Source organism: Salvelinus namaycush, chromosome 3 (genome assembly GCF_016432855.1).
Source record: "Salvelinus namaycush isolate Seneca chromosome 3, SaNama_1.0, whole genome shotgun sequence".
Taxonomy (NCBI): domain Eukaryota; kingdom Metazoa; phylum Chordata; class Actinopteri; order Salmoniformes; family Salmonidae; genus Salvelinus; species Salvelinus namaycush.
The window spans coordinates 59,249,302-59,274,682 of NC_052309.1; the positions used below are offsets into that span (position 1 = coordinate 59,249,302).

Consider the following 25,381-nt stretch of genomic DNA (forward strand, 5'->3'; position numbering starts at 1 on the left):
ATATTCCAATCCAGGTAATTTTGTCCAAAAATCAAGGTTTTAGGTATGGAATTGGAATGAAGATTTTGATGTTGAGGTTAATATACTGTATAAATCCTTGCACATTTTTAAAATATACTTTCATCCAACTCTAATTCTATATTTAATTCTATATTGCAGAAGAACTCAGGAGCCCTTGCTCTCTTGTCTATTCGCTCTCTTGTCTGATAGCCCATCAAGGGTGGATGGCTTCTTTTGTATTCCAATTTATTGGAAAGGCTGCCAAACCATTTACACCTAGCCCACAGATTTGTAGTGCACTTTCACTCCATTCTCTGCCTACCTCTCTACCAATGCAACTAAATGCTATTATTTATTTGGTAACGTTCCACATTTCTGTGTGGTTACAGGGTTAATTTTGTGTGGTTACAGGGTTAAAACAGAAATAACTCAAGGTTAATAATTCCAAGTGGTAAAGGTTAGGGCTATGGTTTGGGGAAGGTCTAATACAAAATAAATAAAGGACACGCTATTACCGTCAGGTATCAGTGTTCTCGCAGCTTGCTAATGCATTGTGAACTGTGGTGGCACAAATTGAATTCGAAGTCTATTTCTAGTGAACAGTCTGCGCTCCTACCCTCACTCAGATGACTGACCACAGCATTCACACCTAGCCAAGCTATTAGACCAGGGGTCTATTGCCCAAAGCCAAGAGTGGTAGACGGTTTCCCTTAACCATAATGTGTGCTGCCACTCGTTTCCCTGAGGCCATTCCAATGAGGAAAATCACGGCTCCCAATATTAAGGTCCTGGTGAAATTATTTTCAACGTTTGGGCTTCAGCAGGTAGTGCATTTGGACCAAGGATTGAATTTAATGTCAAAGGTCTTCCAAGAAGTGCTTCAGCGAATTGTAATTTTTGTCCCTCTTTGTGGCACCTGACCACATGACTGAACAGTAGTCCAGGTGCGACAAAACTAGGGTCTGTAGGACCTGCTTTGTTGATAGTGTAATATTCATATGTGTAAACATACTGAATTATAATTGGATGCATTTTACCGCCATATCATACTGTGCTATGATTGGTTAAGACCACCCAAATGGTTAGGTGATGGGCAGTTTGATCCTGGTTGGCGATATGTGAACATGCCAGTTATAGCTAGCTAATAAAGAGCTACGTTAAAAAATATCCTGTAGTACTGCATTGTATTATTTTGTACAAAGTGTGCAAAACAAGACATGGTGTCAGAATAAAAGGTCTTAAAAGATGGAGTTCCTTCACCTCGAATGGACTGGGAGTCTACAAACTTACCCGATGCATGGCGTAAGTACAAACAGCATGTGGAGCTCATGTTCACGGGTCCTCTGAAGGAAAGAGGAGAAGAGGAAAAGTGCAGCTACCTACTCCTCTGGATCGGTGAAAAAGGGAGAGATATTTACAACACATGGACACTTACCGAGGCTGAATCAAAGGTACTGAAAACATACTACGATCGTTTTGAAGCATATGTTGACCAATACGATATTCGCTAGGTACAAATTCCATGAGAAAGTACAGGGAGCTAGCGAGTCTTTTGAACAGTTTGTGACAGAGCTGCGTCTGCTTGTGAAAGACTGTGATTATGCAAACAAGGATGAGATGGTCAGGGACCGTATTGTATTTGGAATACACTCACCGCGAGTGAGAGAGAAACTTTTGAATGTTGGGTCTGAGGTAACGCTGGACAAAGCTATCGACATAGCCAGATCTCACGAGCTAGCACAGGCTCAGATGAAAACCATTTTGCGCGTCAGCACGAGTGCATCACGTGAACAAGCAGTGCACACAGTCTGGCAGACATCAAAGCACACCTCAGGTGCGCAGAGAGCGCGTTTTAGAACGGAGAGAGACATAACTCCAAAACAGAGCGACACAGACTCAAAACGCCCCAAAACATGTGGATATTGTGGATACAAAGTGCATGGCGAACAAGGAAATTGCCCAACTAAAGGCAAACAGTGTACTAAATGTGGAAAATGGAATCACTTTGCAAAGGTGTGCAGAGCTTACCGTGGAAAAACAGTACACACAGTGAGTGAAGATGAAATGTCAATCAAAGAGTCAAACGCTGATGAACTGTTTATTGATTCAGTGACACAGAAAAGTCAAATATCAGAGACAGAGTAAGCCTTTGCTGACATTGAGATAGGAACACAAGGCACAAAGCTAAAGTTCAAACTAGACACTGGTGCACAAGTAAACATTTTTCCTCTGAATAAGTACTGCAGCTTGACATCTGAGTGCGAGCTACAGCCCACCACGCGCAGACTGACTGGTTATGGTGGTGAACAGCTCCCAGTAAAAGGCACATGCACTTTCAAATGCAAATACAAGGAAAGTGACATGATGTTGGACTTTTATGTTGTTGACACTAGAGCACCTGCAGTGCTAGGTCTTAAAGCATGTTTAGACATGGACCTCATCAAGCTAGTTTTATCAGTGACAGCACCAGTAGAGACAGACAATGTACTGGAGGAGTTTGCTGATGTTTTTACAGGAATAGGATTATTCCCAGGAGAATGTACCATTCACCTTGACCCAGACGCAATCCCTGTGGTCTACCCACCGAGAAAGATTCCCCTTGCTCTCCGTGCCCGTCTGAAGAAAGAGTTGGAGAGCATGGAGCAATCTGACATAGTCACCAAGGTTACAGAACCGACTGACTGGGTAAACGCCTTAGTGGTGGTGGAGAAACCACGCACAGGCAAGCTCAGAGTATGTCTCGACCCAAGAGACTTGAACAAGGTTATCAAACGCCCCCATTATCCTTTACCGACGCTAGATGGCATCACACACAAGCTAGCGGGAGCACACTACTTCAGTGTCATGGACGCTAGATCAGGCGACTGGGCTATCAAGCTCACAGAAGAGTCATCTAAGCTCACAACATTCAACACACCGTTTGGACGCTACAGGTTCCGTCGCCTGCCTTTTGGGATTATCTCAGCCCAAGACGAGTTTCAGCGAAAGATCGACGAAGTGTACGAAGGCCTTGACGGAGTTGTGGCAATTGTGGACGACATCCTTGTCTATGGTCGAACCAAAGAGGAGCACGACTGAAACCTCCGCGCGATGCTGCAAAGGTCCCGCGAGAGAGGAGTCCGGCTCAACCCCGAGAAGAGCACAGTCGGCGCTACAGAGGTCAGCTACTTTGGACATCTTCTTACAGCGACTGGAATCAAGCCAGATCCACAGAAGATCTTAGCCATAAAAGAAATGGAGCCACCAAAGAACTGTGCAGAGCTGGAAACAGTGCTTGGCATGGTCAACTACTTAGCCAAGTTCGCACCCAGCCTTTCCAATGCTAATGCACCCCTGCATCAACTGCTAAAGCAGTCCAGTGAGTTTCTCTGGGACAAGCAACACGACATTGCTTTCTAGAATGTGAAAGACTTGATCACGAGAGAACCAGGACCAATCCTTGCCTACTACGACCCCGACAAAGAGCTCAGACTCCAAGTGGACGCGTCGAAGTATGGACTAGGTGCAGTGCTACTGCAAGAAGGAAAGCCCATCGGCTACGCTTCCAAATCTCTCACAGACTGTGAAATCAACTACGCTCAAATTGAAAAGGAGCTCTACGCCATTCTGTTCGGATGTAAATGTTTCCATCAGTACATATATGGACGACAAGTCATTGTGGAATCCGACCACAAGCCCCTTGAGTCAATCATGAGGAAACCACTAGCCGCAGCCCCACCAAGGCTACAGAGAATGATCCTTCAACAACAAAAATACGACTTCACAATCACTCACCGTCCAGGCAAAGACATCCCTGTCGCAGACACACTCTCCAGGAAGTTTCTTACCTATAAGGACAGCAGCCTCAGTGAAGGCATGGACATGCAAGTGCACACTGTGTACAGCAACTTACCAGTTAGTGACACAAAACTGAAGGAGATCCAAGCAGAAACAGAAAAGGACTCACAACTCGCACAGCTGAGGAAAGTCATACAGGATGGATGGCCTGAGGAGAGGAGAAAATGCCCTCAGAGCGTCTCAGAATTCTGGAACCATCGTGATGAACTATCACAGATCAACGGAATTATTTTCAAAGGAGAGAAAATCATTATTCCTACCAGTCTCAGAGAAGAGATTTTGACAAAGATCCATGCTGGACACATGGGCATGGAAAAGTGCAAACAGAGAGCACGGGACATTTTGTTTTGGCCCGGAATGTGCAAACAAATAGAGGACATTGTTGGTAAATGCGCCATATGTCTTGAACGACGCCCCTCAAACACCAAAGAGCCAATGTTACCTCACTGTATCACAGACCAACCCTGGCAGGTCGTGGCAACCGATCTGTTCACCTGGAACAACGAGGACTACATCGTAACAGTGGACTACTACAGCAGATACTTCGAACTCGACAAGCTTCACAGCACCACATCTGCAGCTGTGATACACAAGCTGAAAGCAGCCTTTGCCAGGCATGGCATTGTAGAGACTTTAATATCTGACAATGGGCCCTGTTACAAATCAAATGAGTTTGAATCCTTCACAAAAGCATGGGAGTTTACACATGTCACCACAAGCCCACATTACCCTCAAAGTAATGGCATTGCTGAAAGATCTGTGCAGAATGCTAAATCACTCATGGATAAAGCAAAAGCAGATAGGAGAGACCCCTACCTCAGTCTCCTTGAATACCGCAACACTCCAGTTGACAACTTCAAATCACCAGCCCAGCTGTTGATGAGCCGCAGACTTCGCTCAATCCTTCCCAGCACCAACCAGCAGCTGCAACCTGAGGTCGTCAGCTACAAGGAAATGCATGGAAAACGTGCACAGAGACAACAACAACAAAAGCGATACTACGACAGGTCAGCTAGACCACTGCCACCACTGATCGACGGAGAGTCAGTTAGAATCCAGGAGCATGGCCTCTGGAAGCCAGCAGTCGTCATCCAGCCAGCTGACACTGAACGTTCATATCACGTCCGCACCGCAGAAGGAGCGGTGTACCGCCGCAATCGCCGTCACCTACTGAACACAAAAGAACAACACACTGATGAGATGAACTGTTCCCCTGAAAGAGAACGTGATGGACTAAACACACACACAGCACAACATAGACCATACTTACCTGCAACACCACAAGAACTGTTGACTGACACAGAAGCATGCTCAGCATCATATCGCACAAGGTCAGGAAGAGAGGTCAAGCCCAGAGCTGTCCTAGACCTGTGAAATGTCAAAGGGTGTAGGCGGATCGCTGCCCTAAAAGAGTTCCAGACTGTAAACTTGTTATTGAAAGTTCACTTGAAATGCTTTGGTATTGTATTTGTTTGAAATGTTAAGATGTTATTTCTACAGTGAAAGCTGAGTTGCTGAGAATCCTTTGTTTGAAAAGTAACAGTATGTTGGATTATTGTTTCAGTCTATGTTGATTCAGTTGGTATAGTATGCAATATAAATGGTTACTTACCTTGAGTTCAAACTGCAGAGCATGATTTCAAAAGAAATTCTTAGAATATGTAAACATTTTTATTTTGTTTTAAAAGAAGGGGGATGTAATATTCATATGTGTAAACATACTGAATTATAATTGGATGCATTTTACGCCATATCATACTGTGCTATGATTGGTTAAGACCACCCAAATGGTTAGGTGATGGGCAGTTTGATCCTGGTTGGCGATACGTGAACATGCCAGTTATAGCTAGCTAATAAAGAGCTACGTTAAGAAATATCCTGTAGTACTGCATTTTATTATTTTGTACAAAGTGTGCAAAACAAGACAGATAGCAATGCTTTATTATGGATAGGCTTCTCCCCGTCTTTTCTAAAAATACACCTTATAGAACAGCAAGGACTGAGAAGAGACACAAAGGTACAGATACACGCATATGCGCACTAGCACACACGTACAGTACATTGTAATATTGTTGTATGGTGGTATTATACATTTTGTATTGTAGCTATGTAGTGGTGTAATGTTATGATGTACTGTTTTATATTTTCTTTTACATGTAATGTAAGTGCCTTAATATGCTTGGACCCCAGGAAGAGAAGCTGCTGCCTTGGCAACAGCAAATGGGGATCCCTAATAAATACAAATAGCGTACGCCCGCTGCTCCCGGCGATAGGTCTAGACCTCCCACAGCAGCCAGTGCCCCGTCAGATCCATAGAGGGGGAAAGGAGCTAAACTTGACAACGTAGTTGGAGTCAGTACCGCCGCCGCAGACACAGGCAGTCCCAGCGATGAAGGCGCAGGTAGATCAGGCACCAGTGCAGCGAAGCTATTCCTTATGTCAATCTGCTCCGAACCTCTCGCAGTTACTCCCGTCCGCTTAGCAGCATGCCGCTGCCTTCGTTTTCCACTACTTGTGAAATGGGACCAGCGCTGATTGGAACATTCTTCTTGCTGTTCTCAGTCTACTTCACTACAGGATGGATGAGGAGAAGCAGATGGAAATACTTTCGTAGGCAGGCAAGTTCCAGGTAGCACAAGCCATTTGGATAGGGACAGATGACAAGGCGGGGAAACATCCATCTGGCCCGAGTTAAGAAGGTTTCAATTAGTTTTCCCCATAAGTTTGCATATAATTGAGATTTGTTTGCTAAGCATAGCCACCTCATTCCTGTAATTCTCCACCAGCAAACAATTGCTACATTGGAGCTCTGGATTGTCAATATTGTACCGGACAAAAACATAACAAACTCAGCTTCTACAGCGCTGGAAACGCTCGTTAGCTATTCAAGGCGGCGCGAACTCCATTGCAAGCTGGCTAGTTGGTAGCAGGTGTTGACACAGGTATCCAAGTTCTTGAGTGTCCCCCGACATCAGCCCAGTCAACTTTCTCTCAAGTCATTGGGCCAAAGAGGGAGGAGTAGTTACCCTCCTTCTCCTCCTCCCACGCCAAACTGAATAAAGGGGCTCTTTTGGACTCTGAAAAGCAGGAGACACACTCATGTAGCCTAGGCATTGATTTAATATACTGGTCCCGTCCTCGACTTTGTTGTGGTGTTTGACGGATACTCATGTGTCGGGAATGCGACAATGGCCACTCTGAACAGCCTTCAGCAGCAGCAGGATTACTTCAGAATCTAGCGCAACATTTGCAAATAATAGATACTAATGATATACTTACTCATGATATACAGTACTTCTGCCAGGTTAGCCTACTTTGCGGTTAGCATTTTATTGAGCGTTTAGGGGAAAGTTTTTCTGTCAACCCACAAGACAGTTATCACAACTGGCTACACATGGAGTGAGACAAACACATGTACCACACAGACAGACAGACAATATTGCTGGAAATTAATTGGCAGATATTGTTAGGTTTGGCTTTTTAAGCCAATTGTGGCTAAACAGGGGTGGGATAATGTCAATGTTGCATTGATTAAATAGTAGCTGGGAGATTGCGGTGTCTGATACTTGTGAGATTTGTTTGACAGTTAGCGGTGGAATTGCATGTACTATCAATTGTTTGGTGAGCTACTCATAGATGGGCTGCGAGCTACTTCTAGCTCACGATCAACCTGTTGGAGACCCCTTAATTAGACTATCCTTTTGTAAACTAATTTTGTAAACCTTTGTAAACACTAGGAGATGATGAAGGTAATGGAGTCCAGGTGTGAATCATAATGATTAACAGGTGCGCATAATGATGAGTGCCAGGTGTGCGTAATGATGAATCCCAGGACCGGTGGTTAGTACTCTGGCAACGTCGTACGCCGGAGCAGCAGCAGATGTGACACCGAAGTTGAGAGAACATGGGTTAAGAAAATGGTGCAATTTTGATTTTTGAAAATAGGATACTTATTATGCCTTACATTAAAAAAAATCTGATATTCATATGTGCATTTTTGTGGAACAGTTTAATTTCAATTATCTTTTTTGTTTCTCAAAATCATTGTCACGTGGTTAATCATAAAAATCTGAGTTAAAATGATCGTCTCTATGTTAAAAGTCAACTAATGCAAGATTACCAGCCTCTGCCATATGGACACGTTGATACACCGTGAGCCACTGGCGGCTAAAGAAATGATCGTTTGGAATATATAGCCTATAGGCCAAAGCAGCAGTAAGCCTATAAATTCCATTGCTATTTCACACCAAGGATTGGTGATTATTAAGAGGAGATTGTTGGAAAGATTTTTCAAAAAGCTTACTGTTAAGAACTAATAGTTTTAATATATACAGAGCAAAAATATAGATGCAACAATTTGAAAGATTTTACTGAGTTAGTTCCTATTAGGAAATCAGTCAATTTAAATAAATTCATTAGGCCTTCATCTACATATTAGGCTTTTATCTATGGATTTCAAATGACTGGGAATACAGATATGCATCTGTTGGTCACAAATACCCAGTGGTGGAAAAATTACCCAATTTATAATACTTGAGTAAAAGTAAAGATACCTTTTTAATAGAAAATACTACTTGAGCAAGACTTAAAGTATTTGGTTTAAAAAAGAAAGAAAGTATATAAATAATTAAGCAAACCAGATGGCACAATGTTTTTATTTTATTTACATACAGCCAACGGCACACTCCAACACTGACGTAATTTACAAACAAAGCATTTGTTTAGTTAGTCTGCCAGATCAGAGGCAGTAGAGATGATCAGGGATGTTCTCTTGATAAGTATGTGAATTGGACCATTTTCCTGTCTGCTACGTATTCCAAATGTAACGAGTACTTTTGGGTGTCAGGGAAAATGTATGGAGTAAAAAGTACGTTATTTTCTTCAGGAATGCAGTGAAGTAATAGTAAAAGTTGTTAAATAGTAAAGTACAGATGCGACAAAGTAATTTTACTGAAGTACTTTACAGGAAACCAGTCTGTATCTGGTGTGACCACCATTTACCTCATGCAGTGCAACACATCTCCTTCGTATAGAGTTGATCAGGCTGTTGATTGTGGTCAGTGGAATGTTGTCCCACTCCTCTTTAATGCTGTGCGAAGTTGCTGGATATTGGCGGGAACTGGAACACGCTATCGTACATGTCGATCCAGAACATCCCAAACATGCTGGATATGCATGCCATGGAAGAACTGGGACATTTTGTACAGATCCTGTGTGCATTATCATGCTGAAATGCGATGGCGGCAGATGAATGACACGACAATGGGCCTCAGTGTCACGTTCCTGACCTTATTTTCCTTTGTTTAGCTTTGTTTAGTTGGTCAGGACGTGAGCTGGGTGGGCAGTCTATGTTGTTTGTTTCTATGTTTAGTTTCATTGTCAATTAGCCTTATATGGTTCTCAATCAGGGGCAGGTGTTTGACGTTTCCTCTGATTGAGAACCATATTAAGGTAGGCTGTTCACACTGTTTGTTTTTTGGGTGATTGTCTTCCGTGTCAGTTTATGTACCACACGGGACTGTTTCGTTTGTCTAGTCTGTTCCTGTTCGTGCGTTCTTCGTTATATGTAAGTTCTCATGTTCAGGTCGGTCTACGTTGTTTTTTTGTTATTTTGTAATTTATCAAGTGTACTTCGTGTTCGTCTTGTCTAATAAATTCATCATGTCTTCACAACACGCTGCGTTTTGGTCCGATCCATGCTCCTCCTCAGACGAGGAGGAGAACAACCGTTACACTCAGGATCTCGTCACGGTATCTTTGTGCATTCAAATTGCCATTCATAAAAAATGGAATTGTGTTCGTTGTCCGTCGTATATGCCTGCCCATACCATAACCCCACTGCCACCATGGTGCACTCTGTCCGGTACAGTTGAAACTGGGATTCATCCGTGAAGAGCACACTTCTCCAGTGTGCCAGTGGCCATCGAAGGTGAGCATTTGCCCACTGAAGTTGGTTACAACTCCGAACTGCAGTCAGGTCAAGACCCTGGTGAGGACGACGAGCACGCAGATGAGCTTCCCTGAGACAGTTTTTACAGAAATTCTTTGGTTGTGCTAACCCAGTTTCATCAGCTGTCCGAGTGGCTGGTCTCAGACAATCCCACAGATGAAGAAGACGAATTTGGAGGTCTTGGGCTGGTGTGGTTACACTTGAGGCCGGTTGGACGTACTGCCAAATTTTTACCTAGCTCCTTCCATCCTGGATGGACAAAGTTTTATTCTATTCTAGTTTTCATCTGGATTCACCTGGTCAGTTTATGTAATGGAAAGAGCAAGTGTTCTTAATGTTTTGTATACTCACCGTATATAAATAAAAACATATTCCTTCAAGTATTTATTTTTAGAGTACTGATGTTACTGTCCCCACTACAACAAGAAATACTTAAGGGATAATCAAACAGGGGCTATGCGTTCTCTGGAAAAGAATTCACGACGAGGAAGGTGTGTGCCACGATTGGCAGTAACCTTCCGTTGGGTTGCATTATTTTCAGAGAACGCATTGAGCCCTGAGTTGATTATCCAGCTTATACCACTGCTATAATTTAACACATTTGCTGCTAGAAATGGTTTCAACATCCACTGAAGTAGCTACCAAGTTTACTTGATAGCTACAGTAGTGTCACGTTCTGACCTTAGTTCCTTTGTTATGTCTTTATTTTAGTTTGGTCAGGGCGTGAGTTGGGGTGGGCATTCTATGTTGTTTTTTCTATGTTTTTTTCTATTGTCCTTTTCTATGTGTTTGGCCTAGTATGGTTCTCAATCAGAGGCAGGTGTCAGTCGTTGTCTCTGATTGGGAGCCATATTTAGGTAGCCTGTATTTCATTGTGTTTTGTGGGTGATTATTTTCTGTTCTGTGTTTTTGTTTCACCGTACAGGATTGTTCGTTTGTCGTTTTCTTGTTTTTGTTCAGTGTTCATTATTTCGTATTAAATCAATATGGACACTTACCACGCTGTGCATTGGTCCTCCTCTTCTTCCAACCACGACAAGCGTTACAAGTAGTTAGCTAACCAAACCATCAGTCCTCATAAATATTAGCTTGCTATTATGAAAATCTAATTCAATTTTACTTTTGCTTTCAGAAACAGCTCAAACATGTAACTGTTAGTTATTGCCATGCATTACAGAGAATTATACAACGGGTGGGTCTAATCCTGAATGCTGATTGGTTAGAGAAAAGTATGAAATGAATGCACTCACTACTGTAAGTCGCTCTGGATAAGAGCGTCTGCTAAATGACTAAGATGTAAGATGTTAACTTCTACCGCCTCAGAAACCCGGGTCCGGGAGCACCCCCCACCACCCCCACCAGTAAAGAAGCTGACTAGCATAGCTAGCATAGCGTCACAAGTAAATACTAGCATCTAAATATCATTAAATCACAAGTCCAAGACACCAGATGAAAGATACACTTCTTGTGAATCCAGCAATCATTTCTGATTTTTAAAATGTTTTACAGGGAAGACACAATATGTAAATCTATTAGCTAACCACGTTAGCAAAAGACACCATTTTTCTTACACTATTTTTTCACTCCATCACCAGCTATCACCAATTCGACCAAATAAAGATATAAATAGCCACTAACCAAGAAAAAACTTCATCAGATGACAGTCTGATAACATATTTATTGTATAGCATAGGTTTTGTTAGAAAAATGTGCATATTTCAGGTATAAATCATAGTTTGCCATTGCAGCCACCATCACAAATCTCCCCAAAGCGACTAGAATTACTACAGAGAGCAACGTGTATTACCAATTTACTCATCATAAAACATTTCTTAAAAATACACAGCGCACAGCAATGGAAAGACACAGATCTTGTGAATTCAGACAATATTTCAGATTTTCTAAGTGTTTTACAGCGAAAACACAATAAATCGTTATATTAGCATACCACATATGCAAACGTTACCCGAGCATTGATTCAAGCCAAAGAGAGCGATATCGTTATCATCGCCAAAATATATAAATTTTTTCACTAACCTTCTCAGAATTCTTCCCGATGACACTCCTGTAACATCATATTACAACATACATAGAGTTTGTTCGAAAATGTGCATATTTAGCCACAAAAAACCGTGGTTATACAATGACAATACTAGCAAAACTAGCCTGAAAATGTCGGGCGCCATCTTTCACAGTGATCTTGTCTCATGAATAACTATTCATAAACCTGACTAAAAAAATATAAGTTGGACAGCTATCGAAAGACAAATTAGTTCTTAATGCAATCGCTGAATTACATTTCTAAAATTATCCTTACTGTGCAATACAGGGTGCGCCAAAGCGAAGCTACACAAAAAAAATGGCGATATATGCGTTTAACATTTTTCAACAGAACAACGATTTATCATCATAAATAGTTCTTACTATGAGCTGAGCTTCCATCAGAATCTTGGGCAATGTATCCTTTCTCCGGTCTAATCGTCTTTTGGTCGAAAGATGTCCTCTTGTCCTGTCGAAATGGCCACTAACGTTCGGCATGTACTGGAAAAGTGCCCAGCTCTTGGAAGTGCGTCACAAAGAAATGCCAGAAAATCGCACTAAACGGATATAAATTGCTATAAAACGGTTTAACTTTTACCGCCTCTCAACCCCGGATCCGGGATCACCCCCCACCCCCCCCACACTGATTAGCATCGCTAGCATAGCGTCACAATTAAATAGTAGCATCTAAATATCATTAAATCACAAGTCCAAGACACCAAATGAAAGATACAGATCTTGTGAATAAAGCCACCATTTCAGATTTTTAAAATGTTTTACAGGGAAGACAAAATATGTAAATCTATTAGCTAACCACGTTAGCAAAAGACACCACTTTTCTAACTCCATCAGTTTCTTACTCCATCAGGTGCTATCACCAATTCGGCCAAATAAAGATATTGATAGCCACTAACCAAGAAAAAACCTCATCAGATGACAGTCTGATAACATATTTATTGTATAGGATAGGTTTTGTTAGAAAAATGTGCATATTTCAGGTAGAAATCATAGTTTACAATTGCACCCACCATCACAACTCGACTAGAATAAATACAGAGAGCAACGTGTATTACCTAATTACTAATCATAAAACATTTCTTAAAAATACACAGCTCACAGCAATGGAAAGACACAGATCTTGTGAATTCAGACAATATTTCAGATTTTCTAAGTGTTTTACAGCGAAAACACAATAAATCGTTATATTAGCATACCACATATGCAAACGTTACCCGAGCATTGATTCAAGCCAAAGAGAGCGATATCGTTATCATCGCCAAAATATATAAATTTTTTCACTAACCTTCTCAGAATTCTTCCCGATGACACTCCTGTAACATCATATTACAACATACATAGAGTTTGTTCGAAAATGTGCATATTTAGCCACAAAAAACCGTGGTTATACAATGACAATACTAGCAAAACTAGCCTGAAAATGTCGGGCGCCATCTTTCACAGTGATCTTGTCTCATGAATAACTATTCATAAACCTGACTAAAAAAATATAAGTTGGACAGCTATCGAAAGACAAATTAGTTCTTAATGCAATCGCTGAATTACATTTCTAAAATTATCCTTACTGTGCAATACAGGGTTCGCCAAGCGAAGCTATACCAAAAAAAATGGCGGAATATGCGTTTAACATTTTTCGACAGAACAACGATTTATCATCTTAAATATTTCTTACTATGAGGTGATCTTCCATCAGAATCTTGGGCAATGTATCCTTTCTTGGGTCTAATCTTCTTTTGGTCGAAAGATGTCCTCTTGTCCGTCGAAATGCCCACTAACGTTCGACCGGGACCCCGAAACGTGCCCGGCGCTTCAAAGTGCATCACAAAGCAATGCCTCAAAATCGCACTAAACGGATATAAATTGCTATAAAACGGTTTAAATTAACTACCTTATGATGTTTTTAACACCTATAACGAGTAAAAACATGACCGGCGATATATTACTGGCTAAACAACAGCTTGGAAAGAGAGCAGGTCCGACGTCCATCGTGCGTCAGGCGCAGGGAGCAAAAGAACGGTACATCCGGTCTTTGGCCTTTTATACAGGCCCTGATTGCGCAATCGACTCCATTCAAATTGTCACCACTTACTGACATCTAGAGGAAGGCGTGGGCAGTGTTTGTATCCTCATAGGATTTACAGGGACTTTAAAACTGACCTGGGACCAGAGGCCAAGATTTCTGAAATCTCACTCCCTGTCAGGAAAAGTGCTGTAGAATGAGTTCTGTTTCACTCAGAGACATAATTCAAACGGCTATAGAAACTAGAGAGTGTTTTCTATCCAATAATAACAATAATATGCATATTGTACGAGCAAGAATTGAGTACTAGGCAGTTTAATCTGTAGAGCAAATTATGCTAATGCGAAACAGCACCCCCTATAGTGGCAAGAAGTTAAATTAACTACCTTATGATGTTTTTAACACCTATAACGAGTAAAAACATGACCGGAGATATATTACTGGCTAAACCAAAGCTTGGAAGGAGGCCAGTCCGACGTCCATCGTGCGTCAGGCGCAGGGAGGAAAAGAAATGTACTTCCGCCCTTTGGTCTTTTATACAGTCCCAGATTGCGCAATCGACTCCATTCAAATTGTCACCACTTACTGACATCTAGAGGAAGGCGTAGGCAGTGTTTGTATCCCCATAGCATTCACAGGGACCTTAAAACTGACCTGGGAACAGGGGCCAAGATTTCTGAAATCTCACTCCCTGTCAGGAAAAGTGCTGTAGAATGAGTTCTGTTTCACTCAGAGACATAATTCCAACGGTTATAGAAACTAGAGAGTGTTTTCTATCCAATAATAATAATAATATGCATATTGTACGAGCAAGAATTGAGTACTAGGCAGTTTAATTTGGAGACCAATTTTCGCTAAGTCGAAACAGCACCCCCTATATTCTCAAGATTAAAACCACATTCCAGCCGGTGTCTATTCCACAAGTTACCACCGGCTAAATCTATTATGTTAAAATGCTAATTTACTATGTTCCATCAGACTGCACAATCCACTGTCTCATCAGCCTAGCCAGGCAATTTGTAAACCTGATTTCCACTATAAAAAGCATCTAGACATTATCTCACATTAGACTATCATTTCGTTTTCAACAACAGAGATAATGCTGGTGTTTGGAGGATATATTGGCACGGACCTAACAACACCCGTGCCAATATCTCCTCCAAACACCGGCTTCAAAGGCATTAACACTTAAATAATGCACACTCTAGAATTCCCTTCAAACTAATCAGAAACAAGTATTCAATAATGCTGTGGTTTAAATACATTTTATTGAAATACAATAGAATTCCATTTATTCCTATGGAGGACTGCTCCTTCTGAGGTGTACCAATATAGCGGCCGGTGGCTTCCAGGGTTTATATACATCATTGACATTGTTTTTACTCTATTGTTTGTAAACAAACACTGTATATGAAAGTGTTATGAAAGATGGCGCCGGAGGGGATGGCTGCCGTCTTATCGGCTCTTAACTAGCCATGCTATTTTGTTTGTTTTTTCACGTTGGTTGTAACTTGTTTTGCACATAATGTTACTGCTACGGTCTCTCATGACCGAAAAGAGCTTCTGGACATCAGAACTGCAATTACTCACCTCCAGATTAGACAAAGAGTTTTTCTTCAACGAGTCGGACAGGAGGTTATACTACAGACACCCCACCAGGCCCAGATCTCCGTCATTCGCTGCCGAGGGAAACTGAGATTTTGCGGAATCAGTGAGGATCAGGCGACGAGTGGCTAATCTGTCTTTGCCTTCTGTCCTGCTAGCTAACGTTCAATCGCTGGAAAATAATATGAACTTGAAGCACGTATATCCTACCAACAGGACATTAACAACTGTAATATCTTATGTTTCACTGAGCCGTGGCTGAACGACTACATTAAGAACATACAGCTGGCGGGTTATACACTCTATCGGCAAGATAGAACAGCAGCCTCTTTCAAGACACGGGGTGGGGGCCTATGCATATATGTAAACAGGTGGTGCACAATATCTAAGGAAGTCTCAAGGTTTTGCTCGCCTGAGGTAGAGTATCTCATGATAAGCTGTAGACCACACTATCTACCTAGAGTTTTAATCTGTATTTTCATAGCTGTCTACATACAACCACAGACCGATGCAGGCACTAAAACCGCACTCAATGAGCTGTATACCGCCATAAGCAAACAGGAAAACGCTCATCCAGTGGCCGGGGACTTTAATGCAGGGAAACTAAAAATCAGTTGTATCTAATTTCTATCAGCATGTTAAATGTGCAACCAGAGGGGGAAAAAATCTAGACAACCTTTACTCCACACACAGAGTCGCGTACAAAGCTCTCCCTCGCCCTCCATTTGGCAAATCTGACCATAATTCTATCCTCCTGATTCCTACTTACAAGCAAAAACTAAAGCAGGAAGCACCAGTGACTCGGTCTATATGCCAGATGCTAAACTACAGGACTGTTTTGCCAGCACAGACTGGAATATGTTCCGGGATTCTTCCGATGGCATTGGAGTACACCACATCAGTAACTGGCTTTATCAATAAGTGCATTGAGGACGTCGTCCCCACAGTGACTGTATGTACATACCCCAACCAGAAGCCATGGATTACAGGCAACATTTGCACAGAGCTAAAGGGTAGAGCTGCCGCTTCCAAGGAGCGGGACTCTAACCCGGAAGCTTATAAGAAATTCCGCTTTGCCCTCTGACAAAACATCAAACAGGCAAAGCATCAATACATGACTAAGAGCGAATCGTACTACACCGGCTCCAACACTCGTCGGATGTGGCAGGGCTTGCAAACTATTACAGACTACAAAGGGAAGCACAGCCGAGAGCTGCCCAGTGACACGAGCCTACCAGACGAGCTAAATTACTTCTATGCTCGCTTCGAGGAAAGTAACACTGAAACAGCTGTTCCGGATGACTGTGTGATCACGCTCTCCATAGCCGATGTGAGTAAGACCTTTAAACAAGTCAACATTCACAAGGCCGCAGGGCCAGATGGATTACCAGGACGTGTACTCCGAGCATGCGCTGAGCAACTGGCAAGTGTTTTCGCTGACATTTTCAACCTCTCCATGTCTGAGTCTGTAATACCAACATGTTTCAAGCAGACCACCATAGTCCCTGTGCCCAAGAACACTAAGGTAACCTGCCTAAATGACTACCGACCCATAGCACTCCGCATTAAGCGAGTGGGTTTTAAGAAGCGCGGCTTGGCGGATCATGTTTCGGAGGTCACGTGACATTTCTCCTATGACATCCCTCAACTGTTTACTAAAACAATGGCGGGGTGGCAAATGTGTTATTATTTGAAGTAAAGATTTCCCCTTTAAGGCCTCAAAGGGCTCTTGAGTCATTATGGTTTCACATAGAACCATCACCCTTACCAAAGAACCCTTGAAGAACTCTTTCCTAAGTGTGAACTACTGTTTTGCCCTTGAGCAAGACGATCCCTAACCTGCTTCAGGGGTGCTGCTATATGTTGTTCCCAGCCTCCCTGTGTGTGTTTGGTGTCCTGGTAGTTGGCATTTAAAGAACAGAAAGCAAAAATAAAAATATTTACAAAACATCACTTGCATGTTTTTGTTTGATTTCATCCTCAGTGTAAATCAATTACAATAAATGTGTATTAACCAATGTCTAATGTTTAGTTCTTTCTCTGTGATTTGTCTTTCTCAGGCCACATTAAATGATCGCTCCTCCATCCAAAAGCCTCATCTCTTCTTCCTCCCAGATGTCCCCAGCATTCCTTTTTTCCCACGTGACGCCCATCGACATGACATTGAGGTCTTGGAGGCCAACTATCCCATAATCCTCGCAGAGTTTCAGGCGGTCTACCAGAGAGGCATTGATCCAAAGATTGGCTGGACCGGCCTGGGACCTAAGGTACACAAACCTACAACTCCCAATGAGCATGTACCTGTTCAGTCACTAATCTAACCTGATTGGACAATTAGGTGAAAGCAAGGGTTCTCTTACATAGCTTTCACAGATCCAGTCATGTCACACTAGTGAGTCCTTCCAAAACAGAGGGAGAAGGAATACATTTTTCATGTCTCCATAGCCTCTGAGCCTGTCATTTACTTCAAATGGAGGCAGTCTGCACCGTTGCAGTCAAGCTTCCACTAAGCTTTGATGCCACAAGTGTGCACTTCTAACTCTTGCTATGCCACAATCCACCGGAAGTTGATTTAAAGGGGGGCTGAACTGACTAGCTACCCAATTTCTTTAGCCAATTCACTTCGGCCGGCTGAACTGGTGTGCGACCTTGACAAAGCTGGTTGGACATCTATGGGGCTAGTTAGTAGTGATGGGGGGGAAAAAAATCTATACAGTTACATGTCGGGATATTATTTTTGAAGATATATCGAATTGTTTTGACAATATCGCAATATAATTTTTGCGCTAGTTTGCTTTACCTGCACCAAAACTCCAGTATTTTTCCATCATAGCTTGTTCTCCATCTTCTTTTTAAATAGGGAGCCAATTAGTTTTCAGCACTTTAATTTACATGACTGATCAACACTCATTATTGTAACGGCAGCCTTCCTCCTCTTCGTCTGAAGAGGAGGTGTAGCAGGGATCGGACCAAGACGCAGCGTAGCTCGTGTTCAACATGTTTTAATAGACGAGACGAAAACGTGAACACTTACAAATAACAAAATAACAAACGTGGCAAACCGAAACAGTCCTCTCTGGTGAAACGAACACAAAGACAGGAAACAACCACCCACAAACCCCAACACAAAACAAGCCACCTAAATATGATTCCCAATCAGAGACAACACAAAACACCTGCCTCTGATTGGGAACCATATTAGGCCAAACATAGAAACAGACAAACTAGACACACAACATAGAATGCCCACCCAGCTCACGTCCCGACCAACACTAAAACAAGTAAAACACACAAGAACTATGGTTAGAACGTGACAATTATCTCATGACTCTCACTTTTCCCTCTGCAGCAATAAGTTTGGAACATTGAATCAATATAAAATTACAGTATCGAATCGCAATACATATAGAATCAAGAGAATCGCAATACATATCGTATCAGCACCTACAGTGGTTGTTCCACTAAAAGTTTTATGCTGCGGTACTTAGCGGTAATTTGTGGTTTAGAACGGTACCCTGCGTCACCACTTCATTGCTCCAGACCAGCGCAGGGGGGAGTTAGAGCACTGATTATGCTTTTGGGTCCTACTGTGTCTCTAACTGACAATGAATTGGTGACATAAACCTAAATAGAAACTGATAATTGTGTACGACTTCAGTATTACTTACTAAAACTGTTAGGATTATTTGGCTCTTACTGTAGTACTGTAGCCCACTCCTGACCAGTCATGTTATACAGCGCCTGAGTGATGCAACGGTCTAAGACACTGCATAGCAGTGCAAGCTGTGTTGCTACAGATGCTGGTTCAATACATGTGCTGGCCTCGACTGGGAGACCCATGAGATGACTGCAGGTTTTTGGTTTCGCTCCCTATAAAAACAGAAATAAATTATTCTAAATAACAAACTGGCTTGATTTACAAATTAGTAACAATGTCTCATCCCATGTTCAAGAATGGCATCTTTCTCGCTAATTTTATGTTATTTGAAAACGAAATCATCTCCAAAATATTGTTATTTTTTAAACAAAGCGATTAATATTATTATTATTATTAATTTAGAATTATATAAAAGCCCCTTGGATATTCTCACAGATAAATTATTAACCCTGTTATTAGCAGACAATATATACTGGTCATGGCTCCCGAGTGGCGCACAATGGGATTGCAGTTCTCCAGCTGTATCCACTGAAAGCGTGCAAGGTTCAATGTATGAGGGCAGGGGGTACGGGATGGGCCACAGAGCCGTGCACAGAAGACAGACTTAGCAGATGGGGAACGGAGTAGGAGGGAGGGGGGGTGCTACCCGCCACACTGGGTAGCACAGAGCAACACTTTAAGGGGCATTGCACTAATAATGGCGCTGACTAGGGAAACGTTCCCGCTGTTCTAGCAGGTAGCTGGACAATAGACTTGCCTAGATGGAGGGTAGTGGGAGAATTCTATCATCAAATGTATTTCTTAGGTTCTCAGTGAAGTATTATTATTATTATGTATCAGATCCGACCGTGATTGGGAGCCATAGGGCAGCGCACAATTGGCCCAGTGTTTCTCTCCCTCTAAAAACAGAAATAAATGTTTTGGCCTTTACAAATATTATTTTGGCATTAAGCTGAGTGACTCACTCATTCATGGCTTTGGATCAAAATAAATAAGTACCAACATTCTTTCTGATAGTCTTTAATAAATAAATGTTTTGGTTATCCTGACCTGGACACCATGTACAGTATTATAATAGCCCATTATGGGCTATTAGTAGGACAATATACCTTTACCAACACCTCTCTGTATTTTGATACTTTGTGGATGGGGCCTCCCCAGTGGTGCCGCTGTCTAAGTCACCGCATCGCAATGCAAAATGCGTTGCCACATATACCCGTGCCGGCCGCCACCAAGAGATCAATGAGGCGGCTTTTGGTTTTAATTTAGAATCCTCCAATCCTCTATATGTAATTATTGGCAGAGAGTCACGTCATATTTTCCGATATACTGTAGGCCTACCGTAGGCGACATGAGTCTCACTAGTGTTGAGTAATGTGCTGTTAAAGTGGTGTAGGTCTTATTTATTTAAAGAGCATATTGAAGTTAGAAACAATAGGATTTGAAGCATTAGCTTACAACTATTTTAGCACCGTTTCGCGCTGCTCTGAGACAAGCATGGGGACTGGTCTTGAAAAATCTTTGAGATTTTTATTTTCACTGAATCTCCATTTGGGTATTGGTTAGACTAGAATTAGAAAGTGGAAATGTTATTCTCTTAGTGTAACCTTTATTAAACTAGGCAAGTCAGTTATGAACAAATTCTTATTTACAAGGACAGCCTACTCCTTCCTCCCCGTTGGGGAATTGAACCCTGGTCTCCCGCATGGCCTGCCTGCATGACACAGGGATTCTTTAGCTAAATAGCCCAGCACTGTAGCCTACTCCCGACCGTCACGTTGTACAGCGCCATATTTTCCGTTCCATCCTAACGGAAACCTAGAGTTTTTTTTGTTTTTCTTGTAATAGAAACACCATAATAATAGTCAAATTAATTAAGCAAAATTTCTTAAAATCAGTCCCATATACTATTTTCTTACATAAAAGGTTTTAAATTCTCTAGTACAGCCACTGCTGAAGGCTATCAAATACTTCTCAAAGATGCCCTCTGGTGGTCAAACTAGCACTAACTAGCATTAATGGTACCAGTGATTGGCACTTAAATAACGTACCATAGAATTCTGCGGCACCATGCAAGCTGTGCTGCAGTACGCTGCAACTTTTAAAGGACGAACCACTGTAAGTATTGTGATATCGTATCGTAAGGTCCCTGGCAATCCCAGCCCTACAAATTAAGGACCGTCAATAAATTACACAATTAAAATGGTACAATATTTTCATGTTGCACACCTTTTAGTTTACTCATTAAATGTGTTCTATATTTACATACATTTCTACAATTTATAGTTGGTTAGACTACTATTTACAATTTCTGCACCACAATCAAAAATAGACACATTTTTATACTCAATCAAAACAATAACAGCTGTCATTTAGCACATTCATCATCAGAGTGATAAACTGCTCTAGAGGCACTAAGGAATCAAGATGTAAAGGCCCTTCCAAAATGGGGGGGGGGGGGGGGGGGGGCATGAAAACTAAAGGAGACTACAGGGACTTCAAGAGATAACCAACCTTGTAAACGGGTTTGGTGTTCATGTTTTTATATCTTAAATGTGAGGTATGCTGGAAGCTTGTGGAGCAGAGCTTTGTAATGGAATTATCTACTGGACTTTAGTGAGGTCCAGCCAACCTTCTGATACGGGATTCAGTGATTAGTATTAACTTCTTATGGCTGCAGCCCGAGGCCGCCCACAATATGACAACAGCCACTTCAAGTGCAGGGCGCGAAATTCAAAATATATATTTTTAAAATATTTAACTTTCACACATTAACAAGTCCAATACAGCAAATGAAAGGTACACATCTTGTGAATCCAGCCAACATGTCCGATTTTTAAAATGTTTTACAGCGAAAACAGCACGTATATTTATGTTAGCTCACCACCAAATACAAAAAAGGACAGACATTTTTCACAGCACAGGTAGCATGCACAAAGCCAACCTAACTAACCAAGAACCAACCAAACTAACCAAGAAACAACTTCATCAGATGACAGTCTTATAACATGTTATACAATAAATCTATGTTTTGTTCGAAAAATGTGCATATTTCAGGTATAAATCATAGTTTACATTGCAGCTACAATCAGAAATTGCACCGAAAGCAGCCATAATAATTACAGACACCAACGTCAAATACCTAATTACTCATCATAAAACATTTCTGAAAAATACATAGTGTACAGCAAATGAAAGACAGGTATCTTGTGATTCCAGCCAATATTTCCGATTTATTAAGTGTTTTACAGCGAAAACACAATATAGCGTTATATTAGCTTACCACAATAGCCAGAAACACATGCCATTTCCCAGTAGCAAAAGGTTAGCGATCGTAACAAACCAGTAAAAGATATATAATTTTTGACTAACCTTGATATTCTTCATCAGATGACAGTCCTATAACATCAGGTTATACATACACTTATGTTTTGTTCGGAAATGTGCATATTTAGAGCTGAAATCAGTGGTTATACATTCTGCTAACGTAGCTACTATTTCCCACAACGTTCGGATATTTTTCTGACACTTTTTCTGACACATATTCTGACCAAATAGCTATTCATAAACATAACTAAAAAATACATGTTGTATAGGAAATGATAGATCCATTAGTTCTTAATGAAATCGCAGTGTTAGAATTCTAAAAAATAACTTCATTACGACATCCAGCTTCGGTATAGCTAGAGTACCCAAACGTTGGGCGCCGACGACTAGTTCACATGCACGACAGATATATGAAATAGCATCATAAAATGTTTCTTACTTTTGCTGATCTTTCATCAGAATGTTGGACAAGGGGTCCTTTGTCCAGAACAGTCGTTGTTTGGATTTAGAACGTCCATTTTCCCTCTTGAATTAGCAAGCGCACTAGCCAAGTGGCGCGAATCTCTCCATTGTCAACAAAGTCAGAGAACGGAACACGGCAAAACTCCCGAAAAAATTTCAATAATCTCATTAAACTATATTGAAAAAACATACTTTACGATGATATGGTCACATGTATCAAATAAAATCAAAGCCGGAGATAGTAGTCGCCTATAACGGCAGCTAAACAGAAGGCAAATCCAGGTACCACCTCGCGCTCTCCAGAAAACCGAAAATGGGGGACACGTCATACAAAGAGCTTGTATTCCACTTCAGACCAAGATAAACACTAAATTTCTTCTCTCACCGCCTCTTGACATCCAGGGGAAGGTCTATGAAGTGCATGTATACTAATACGTATCATGCCCATTTATAGGCAGGAAGTAGAACAGAGCCTCGATTTCAGACTTTCCACTTCCTGGTCAGGAAGTTTGTGCCAAATGAGTTCTGTTTGACTCACAGATATAATTCAAACGGTTTTAGAAACTAGAGAGTGTTTTCTATCCAATAGTAATAATAATATGCATATTGTACGAGCAAGAATTGAGTACGAGGCCGTTTGAAATGGGCACCTTTTGTCTGGCTACTCAATACTGCCCCTGCAGCCCAAACAGGTTAAACCTGTCAGCTGTGGTAAAGTACAGAGCACTGTGGTAAACTGCACCAAGGGTTTTAGAGTAGTGGCTGCATTCTGATATAGTGTGTCACTGGCAGGACTGGCAGGAAGGTTGACTGTACAATCTGCTTCCTGCTGTTTAGGGAGAGGTATGGTCTGTTAAAAAAACACTTTAAATATCAGCTTCTTAACTATCTCATTTTTTTTTTACATAAAATGTTTGTCAATCCAAATGCCCAGATATTTATAGGTGCAAACTCGATGGATGAGAGAACATCCAATGAATAAATGTTTAATCCATCTGAGACATTTTTGCATGAATTAGAAAACAACATATTTAGTTTTAAGCCAACAAGGGCTTTTTGTATGGCAACAGTCAGTTTGCAGCTCTTACATAGCTTGGTCAACAGTTGAGGAAATGGCATACGTAACCGTATCGCCTGCATATGGATGAATGTTACAGGTTTTAACAGATATACCAATACTATTTATATAAACAGTAAAAAGAACAGGTCCCAATAATTGACCCTTGCAGTACACCTTTCATAATATCAAGGAAACTAGACTTCACACCATCAGAAAATACACATTGTGTTCTGTCTGTCAAGTAATTCTTAAACCACTTGCAAGAAACCTTTGAATTAGTAGGTAGTGGTGGACAGGTGTATAAATAAGGAAGCACAATATTTTTTATGATCTAAGCAATTTAACATATCATCTAAGACAAGCGTAGCAGCTGAAATTATGCTATGTCCAGGTCTAAAACCAGATTGGTGCACATTTAAGAATAGAATGATAAGTTAAAAGTTCTTAGTTGAGAGTTGGCCACGGATTCTAATACTTTGACAAGGCACGATATATAACTACCATCCAATTTCCAAAGGTCTCTGCCTTTGTGTAGGGGAGGACATGTGCCGCTTTCCAGATCTTAGGGATAATACCAGAAACAATTGTCAAGTAAAAAATATAGGTTCATGTTTCTGCAATAAGTGGGGCAGAGATTTTTTACATGGATTTTTAGCAAGGCACTTAGTACATCAGAGACGACAAACGGTTGAAAATAAAGAATGTGTGCCTAGGAGTGGATCATTCTCTGCAAGCTGTTTTTTTTAAATTATTATTCTTTTAATTAAAGGTGGAATTAAAGGAATTTTCAGAAACTATTCTTTCAAATAGGTGGCCAGCTGAGGCAAAAGAGCTATTTAAAGCATCAAAAATGTTCATTTGATCTATTAGAGGACCAGGGACTGTCATAACCTGCTGGAGCAATAAGGGGGTGGAATTTAGCTTCAAGGACTTGACCACTTTCCAGAAGTTAGCTGGATTTCCACCACGCTCAGAAAATGTAAGATGTCAATTTTGCCTTTCTAATCAGAGTTAGACATCTATTTCTCAAATGTCTGAACGACTGCCAATCAGATGCAGAATCAGTCAACCTAGCCTTAGCCCAGGCTAAGTTTCTTTCCTGTACTTTTTCAGACAATTCATGGGTGAATCATGGATTAGATCTGTCTATTTTAAATGGAGCATGCTTATCTTGAACAGAGAGGTAAAACAATTAAAGGCCAGATCCGACTCAGAGATGGATGACACCCCCCCACCCCCCACCCCCTGTCACACAACCCCAGGTAAGACAAATGTTACTCATTAAAATAAATAAAAATAGATCTGTAATAATGAATGGCTGAGATTTAGGTAGTTTAACATATTTTATTCAGGCAATTGGACAATGGTCACTGAGCTCATTAGCAAATATTTCATTGGCTATAT

The 25,381-nt window shown here is 41.3% G+C and overlaps 1 protein-coding gene across 1 annotated transcript in view; it reads left to right on the forward strand.

Moving 5' to 3' along the window:
- The first annotated feature begins 3,090 nt into the window (after window positions 1-3,090).
- Window positions 3,091-25,381, forward strand: part of asphd1 (aspartate beta-hydroxylase domain containing 1) — a 49,391-nt gene continuing 27,100 nt past the window's right edge. Inside the window, exons 1-4 of the mRNA XM_038988547.1 lie at window positions 3,091-3,159; window positions 3,400-3,616; window positions 4,295-4,461; window positions 17,531-17,737. Of these exons, the coding sequence (XP_038844475.1) occupies window positions 3,091-3,159; window positions 3,400-3,616; window positions 4,295-4,461; window positions 17,531-17,737 (660 nt within the window). The remainder of the gene's footprint in view (window positions 3,160-3,399; window positions 3,617-4,294; window positions 4,462-17,530; window positions 17,738-25,381) is intronic.